Here is a 7,725-nt window from a genome sequence, read left to right as displayed (position 1 = left end):
CACTATGTGGATGGTGGGAACTGAACCCGGGTCCTCTGCAAGAGCAGCCAGTGCCCTTAATGGCTGAGCCATCTCTCCAGCCCCCCTCCCCAAATAATAAAATACATTTTTAAAGAGAGAAACTATAGTTAAGGGCTAGGGAATGGCTCAGTGATAAAGCAGGTATTTATAATACACAAGGCCCTTTGTTCAATCCCCAGCACCAAAAAAGAAAATATAGATATCATAGTTGATCATATCCAAACTAGAGCCCTAAAGAGGAACAAGCAGGGTCAAAGAGGGGACTGTCCTTGACAAGGACTGCACTGAACCAATAAAGAACATGTGAAGATCATGACTAGGCTTAGGGTTCTCTACTGTTTACACCGCAAGGGACCTGCAGATGCTGACAGCCATTCCCCTGTGTAATACCCCTGCCTGCAGAGCACAGCTGACTGTGCAGAATTCCTAGTGGACCAACTGTGACTCACAAAGCTGATTTACAAGGAGGAGAAGATGACACACAGTAAAGAGCTTTGTAACTAGCATGGCCTGTTTCCACCCACTCAGGGGAGCGTCCTGGACTGTGACACTAAAGGCCTTTCAAGAGTTAATCCTTCTCAAGTTCAGGACTTCAAGCATGGGGCTTGCTCAGTCCACCTTTCCTCCAACCTTCTGGTGATCATGCTAGCTTGGCATCCTTCCCTGGTCATCCCCAAGGATATGCCCAGCAGCTCCAGTAATGTACAGGGACACAGGACAGGAAGTGCTTGCTGGGTAAAGCTGAAACTTCTTCATGTAGGCCAGAAATAGGTCTTCAGAGGAAAGTCACCTGGTGTGAGGGTATATTTTGGATACAACCTGGAGTGGTAACCCCCATTCCATCCTGTCTGCTCCCTCTCTCCAGATCCACTGGATCAGAGTGGTCCTGGTCCTAAACCAGTTCAGACCCAGAAGGCCTTGAGACAAGCCTAGCAAATGCTGAGTTCCCAAAGAAACCCAGAGGTGCCCAGCTGACACATAGAGCTACAGAGTCTTCAGAACCCCAAAGGAACCCAAAGCCTAGGACCCGATGTTCTACAGTGATGTTCCCTGGAGGTCAGGGGGAAGAGCACAGGCCCATAGAGAGAAGGAGGAAAGGGAAAAGTCAGTGGGACATAAGAGAAGTGAGAGCCAGGGATCAAAGAGGGGTCCCAGGCCATGAGAACTTGTCTTCTGTGCCAGGTAACCTAATACCAACATCCACACACTCTGCCAAGCTCTGCCGCCTCTCTATTAACAGACACGAAACAATAACAAAATAAACACAGTCACCAACAGCTCTCACTGCCCCCATAACTGACTACATGTCCCTTCTATGGAGAAAAGGCAAAGTAACATTCTGGAACCTGGAAGGATTGGAACCAACAGAAGGTCTACACTGTCTCATCCAATGCTGTCAGTGGTTTCTTGAGGAGGCAATATTATCACATATGTGGATTCCACTAGGAAATTAACCCCAGATCTAAAATTAACCGTCTTGCTCAAGGTCTAAGCCACTGGTAGGACTGGGATACTAACCAAGACTATGCCCAAGAACTGCAGTTGCTTAATACATATGAGATACATGGTACTGATCCACACACCCCACACCCTTCATATGTGGGAACTGGGCCCTGCTCAGAGAGGAGCCAGAGTCATACCTTAAGGTTGAAAAATGGAGCTGTTACCAGCCCAGGCTGCTTAGAGGGCCTGAGTGACAAACTACTTCTGCTCCACCCACAGCTCACCACAGAACACTGCGGCACAGCCAACAGTGGCACAGGCCTCTAGGATGTGTCACACACACACACACACACACACACACACACACACACACACCAGCCTTTTCCCTGGACCTTATCCCCTAGTGAAATGCAAGGTCAAGGTCAACAAATACTGATGGAAGAGCTAAGAGCTTGGGCCAAACAAAGAAGCGAAGATGGGGCCACTAATCTAGAATCCAGGACAAGAAGACTTAGAGAACCCAGCCCTGAGGCTGCTTGCATCCCACGGGTCACTGCATGCTGGGGTTCTAAAGGAGCTCCTAAGCAGGGGAAGCTGGGAAGATGTCTTGAAGACAGTATCTTAGCTCCTGACTCCACTCAGCACATGATGGCTCCTCTGTCCCCTAGGCAGTCAGGATCAGAGCTTCTCACACTTAAGTGGGCATTAGGTTATCTAGAAGCCTGATAAAAATGCTTCAGACACCTCTGTACAGTAAATACCCTGCAGTCGGTCACTGGATAACTGGCTGAGGCTCTTGGCACTCAGCATCATTTTGGAAAATCCAAGCAGAGCTAATCCTGCCCTGTGGGTCCCAGCATTGGCATACTGTCCCTACAAACAGTACAGACCTCACCCCTGCCTCTCCTGACAGTTTATTAACTCATAGGAATCTGACTCTGACCCCAGGGTCCAACCTCTGAACCCAGCTGAGACCCAGAAGTCCCTGGAAAGGGAAGTATCTAAAAATTGACCCTGGGAAGCAGGAGCCTGTGGATTCCTTTGTCTTTAGCCCTTCAGAAACCTGAGCTGGGGAATAGGGATGAAGAAGGGAAAAGAAGGGACATGGAATATTAGTTGAGAAAGGTTTTCATCACTCAAGCAATGTGATATATCAGCTCTGTGTGTGTGTGTGTGTGTGTGTGTGTGTGTGTGTGTGTGGTTACATAAGCTTTTTTAAAAAATATTTTATTTTTATTTTATGTGTATGCATGTATTGCCTGCAAGTATGTAAGTGCACCCATGTCATGCAATGCTCAAGGAGGTCAGAAGAGGGTGTCAGATCCCCTGGAACTGGAGTTAGAGACAGTTAACCACCATGTAGATGCTGGAGTTCAAACCCAGGTCCTCTGCAAGATCAGTCAGCGCTCTTAACTGCTGAGTCATCTCTCCAGCCCAGTAACACAAGTTTTTATAAAGTTACAGCATTTTATAAAAAGCTAATCGTTGAGTTAATTGGTCCCAGTAACCAACTGACAGAAAAGGACTGTTCCTGTTACCAATTTTTCCATCTGTTCTAAGGAACCTGAGTGGCTAGGTGAGGCTCTCCCTGGAGCGGAACAGAAAACAAATCTACAGAGGCCTGAAGAACAGTCAGGAAGAAAAGCCAACCTTCCCCGGCTGGTCACAGGTGAGAAGGCAGAGCAGGGACAGGAGAAAGACAGGAGGGCAAAGGTCAGAGACAGAAAATCCCTCCTGGAGGAATGGGGATATAAGGGGCACGGGGGCTTCTCGGTTTGGCTCAGTGATCACCATGTCCAAAGGACACCATCAGCGCTGTCACATGGGCCCCCTTCCCCCTCCCTGTCTGTCAAATAAACTCTGATGGAAGAACCTGAAGGCCCCTGTGATTGAAGGTGTGAGTCAACACAGTCACAGGTCACGACCTGCCAGTTGCAGATGACCTGGTAGGTAGGAGAAAGAATCTTTGCCCTTTGGCCTAGTGCTGCAGAGAGATGAGTGTCCCTAGGAGAAAGAAGGGGAACAGGGGATAGGAGGTAAGGTAAGTTCTGCCACTCAACCACTGGGGTGTATCATAAAATGGGCTAAGTTCATTTTCGTGGGCAGGCACTGGGCTATACAAATGCAGTTCTGCTCACTAATGCAAACTCAGGGCTTGGACTGCACAGGCACACATGAACTGCAGTGCACACTGCACACTTGGATCCACATACCCACTGCAGCGGCTGCCTGTTCATGTCTACACACCACACACACACACACACACACACACACACACACACACTCACACACACACACTCACACACGTACAGCTGCCCAGCAACTGTCCCACCTCTGCCAGGCTCACCTCCACAAAGAAGAGCAACAAGATCTTGCTCCAATGTTTGGATTCCGTGAGGGCACCATGAGTGGCCAGGTGGCTGCCCTTGACAGTGAGTGTGTAATGGCACAAGCCCAAGATGGTGATGCCAGTGGCAAAAGCCAGGACATTATGGAAGCGCAGACACAGGAACCCTGAAGGGAGGAAGAGCCAGGGATCAGGGTCTTTCTCCACCTTTTGGCCTGGGCCCCCCTATTACATACCCACCCTAAAATTTGGGCCTAGCCCTGAGGCTGTAGGAAGCACGCTCCTCAATGACCTGAGCATGGTGAACTGAATCCCTCTACAGGATTTGGGACAAAACAGAGCCCTGTGGGCTTGTCAAGGCGATACTGCTGTCCTGATTCTGCCAGGTCCCTCCTGAGCCTCAGTCAGAGCTCAGATGGGGGCTGGGTGTCACGGAGGTACCAGACCAAGAGAGGAAGTAGACTCACCTCTCCCCGTCTCTGGTGTCCCCTATAGAACATGCCCCCCTCTGCAGGCCACCTCCTCCCTCCTTATCCATCCTCAACTCCTTTCAACTTTTCTCTCTACCACTTTCAAGTCACTAGATTTTCCCCCACCTCCAGTGGGACATGGAAGGGACACCCCAAACTAGACTTTGGAAGCTAAGTTGTGATCCAGGGTCCTGGAGTCCTGGGGACATCCGTCGGGTAGTGTCCCCTTCAGCCTGCACCACCATCTTCCACAGCACTCCACCCCCACCCGCAGCCTGTGCTTCTGTCGTCTTGTCCCAGCGTCCCTCACCAGCGGGCAAGGCAAGGAGACTGAGCGCGAGGATGGCGCAGTCCACGCCGTGGCGCTCCCACCACGAGCTCGCCCTCACCACGTCCTGCACCTGCCGCTCCAGCTCGCCCAGCAGCGCCTGGGCACTGCGGTCCTCCGGGGGCTCCTTGCGCTCCAGTTCCATGGGCTCGCTGGCACTCTGGGTGTGTGTGGCTGACTGGAGGCAGGGAACCCGGCGAAGGCGGACCGGGGCGGAGCCACGCACAGGCTGAGACACCCTCCCTGAGGTCACGGCAGCGTCTCCTGCAGTGGGCAGCGGGGGACCTAGGGGGCATCCAGGGGGGACCCAGCTACCTCCTGCCCTCCAGCTGCTCCAGAGCCTCCGCGTGCGGGAGGGAGCTGCAGGGGTGATGCACGGGATGGGTAGGCAACCCTGGGACAAGAACCAGTCTCAGGTAGAGGAAACAGGGCTGCGGGGTTGAGGGGGCGGGGAGGATAGTAGAGACTCCCCAACGCCTTCCCTACCACCCACCTCGTCTCCCTCTCCTCTTCCTCCGCTGGTTGGATTTGTTGCTGCCTTCTTAGCCCCAAAGCCTAAGTATTTCTCCTTAAACTTTTTTTAAAGCCAGGTGTGGTGGTGCACCCCTGTAATCCCAGCACTCAGAAAGGAGGCAGAGGCAGGCGTAGCTCTGTGAGTTGGGGGACAACCTGGTCTACCTACATGGGGAGTTCCAGGCCAGTGTGTGTGTGTGTGTGTGTGTGTGTGTGTGTGTGTCCCCGCGCACGCATATATGGAGGTCAGAGAATAACTTGTGGGAGAATCCGTTCTCTTCTTCCACTATGTGAGTTCCAGGGAAGGAACTCAGATCATCAGACTTGGCAGCAAAATGCCTTTTCGTGCTGAGCCATCTCGCACCAGTGACCCCCTCCCCCGCTCCCCATCTGATAAAAGGCCCCAGTTACTGTGGCAAAGCCTTCCAAGCCACACTTATGTTTGGTTACTGGAAACCAAATATTTCTGAATTGCTGGAGCAGAAAATTTAAGGCAGATAGGAAGTGGTGGAGGGGAATCTCCCCCGAGTGTGGCTTTAGCAGAGATGACCTATGTGGAACTGGCTCTGCATCAGGGTAATGAATGAGGACATGGCATAGAATAGCTATGGAGAAAACATGTCCAGAGGTCACCATTGGGATGGGTGGACATGTCGCTAGGATCCCTCTACGGTTCCACTAGATGGTGCCCAAGGTCTGAACACAGCCTGGGACAGGTGGCCTGAGGCTGGAGAACATCTCTTCTAGCTCCTCCCATCAGTGCAGGTCCAGCAGCCAGGAGCATGGCTGAGCTGGCCTGATCCTTGGAGAGTAAGTTCCTGACCTCTACAGACTCCCTTCTCTGCTCTTTTTCATCTTTGTGATACTTCCCCCAATTTCATATTAAAACCACTTTAAAACTGACAGGGTCTGGTGTACTGGAGACAGAAACATTTTCCCAGGAAACCCTTGGGCAAGAGGAGACCTGTGAGGGAGAGAGGAGAACCATCATGGCGGCTAACAACTGTCCGTAACTCCAGTTGATTCTTCTGGTGTTCTCCCTCATGAATCCATCCTTATTCTTCCTATTTTAAAAATATTTTTATTTATTATTTGTATTTTATGTGTATGCATCTATTGCCTGCAGGTGTGTAAGTGCACCCATGTTGCGCAATGCCCATGGAGGACAGAAAAGGGCATTGGATCCCCTTGGACTAGAATACCCATGTGGGTACTGGGATTCGAACCTGGGTTTTCTGCAAGAACAGCCAGTGTTCTTAACTACTGAGCCATCTCTCCTTTTTTTTGTGTGTGTGTGTCTTTTTGAGACAGGGTCTCCCTGTAGTCCTAGCTGACCTGAACTCACTATATAGACCAGGCTGGCCTTGAACTCACAGAGATCCACCTGCCTCTGCCTCCTGAGTGCTGGGACTAAAGGCATGCACCACCACACCCAGCTAAAATGTTAACCAACCAATTTTTTTTTTTTTAAAAAAAAAGCAAAGTCAACCTATGCAGTTTATGTTGACCTCAACTCATGTAGCCCAGGCTAGGCTCAAACTTGCAATCCTTCTGCCCCAGTTTCCCAATACTACAATGTACAATCCTACAATTCTTTCTGAAGGGGCAAGATTAAAAATATCCTTACCAGGCTGGTGTCCTCAGGGTCTTTCAGGTAGACCAATTCTGATCACACACAGAGACTCTTTGAAATATTCCCTTGACTTTTGCATATTTAATAGGTTTTATGTGTTCCCAATAATCCTAGGAGAATGACATCCTTCCATTTATTTAGTTTTTACATTTATCTGTTGTTTGTGTGTGTGTGTGTGTATGTGTGTACATGCATACATGCATATGTCATGGTGTGTGTGTGGAGGTCAGAGGACAACTTGTAGGAATCAGTTCTCTTCTTCCATCATGTGGGTTCCAGGGATGGAACTCAGGTTGTTGGACTTGGTGGCAAGCGCCTTTATCTGCTGAGCCATTTTTCCAGTTCTTATTTATATTTAAAAATTAATCCTCAGGGCTGGTGAGATGGCTCAGTGGTTAAGAACATTGACTGTTCTTACAGAAGACCCAGGTTCGAATCCCAGCACCCACACAGCACCTAACAACTGCCAGTAACTCCAGTTCCAGGGGATCCAACAGCCTCTTCTGTCCTCCACAGGCATTGCACAACACAGGTGCATTCACCTTCATGCAGGCATAACACTTATACACATAAAATTAAAATAATAAATAAAATATTTTTTTAAAAATTAATCCTGCTAATTTAATCAGTGAAGGCACAGAGAAATGAAATCCCACAATTAACGAATGGCCAAACTAGAACTCAAATCCAAGCACCTCTGAATCCAGTTCTCTTTTGTCTACAGAAGGTCTTAGACAGACCTTAGCCACCCATCTAGAATTCCCACCGCCAGACATACTAGAATTTTCAAGGAGGCGTGTGTACAATTTTGAAAGGTGTTTCCAGTATTAGTATTGAATAGGGAGAGTCCCAGAACTTTTACCATATGTATGAGCAATTTCCTGGTACTGACAAGTCTGTCACTAAGCCCCAGCTACCCTGGTACATGTATAGTAATAAATCAAAGGGTGAAAGTGTTGAGCAGCAGCCC

At 49.6% G+C, this 7,725-nt stretch overlaps 1 protein-coding gene across 1 annotated transcript in view; it reads right to left on the bottom strand.

The window, feature by feature from the left end:
* The window catches only part of Fads6 (fatty acid desaturase 6), a 21,707-nt gene extending 16,911 nt beyond the window's left edge, over positions 1 to 4,796 (bottom strand). Inside the window, exons 1-2 of the mRNA XM_008831449.2 lie at positions 4,592 to 4,796; positions 3,812 to 3,978 (exon numbers count right to left, since the gene is read on the bottom strand). Coding sequence (XP_008829671.1) covers positions 3,812 to 3,978; positions 4,592 to 4,754 — 330 coding nt within the window. The 5' untranslated portion in view covers positions 4,755 to 4,796. The remainder of the gene's footprint in view (positions 1 to 3,811; positions 3,979 to 4,591) is intronic.
* Between the last annotated feature and the right edge of the window lie 2,929 nt (positions 4,797 to 7,725).

This window comes from Nannospalax galili, unplaced genomic scaffold (assembly GCF_000622305.1).
Source record: "Nannospalax galili isolate Female #2095 unplaced genomic scaffold, S.galili_v1.0 scaffold634, whole genome shotgun sequence".
In the NCBI taxonomy this organism is placed as follows: Eukaryota; Metazoa; Chordata; class Mammalia; order Rodentia; family Spalacidae; genus Nannospalax; species Nannospalax galili.
This window is presented reverse-complemented; position numbering and strand designations above follow the sequence as displayed.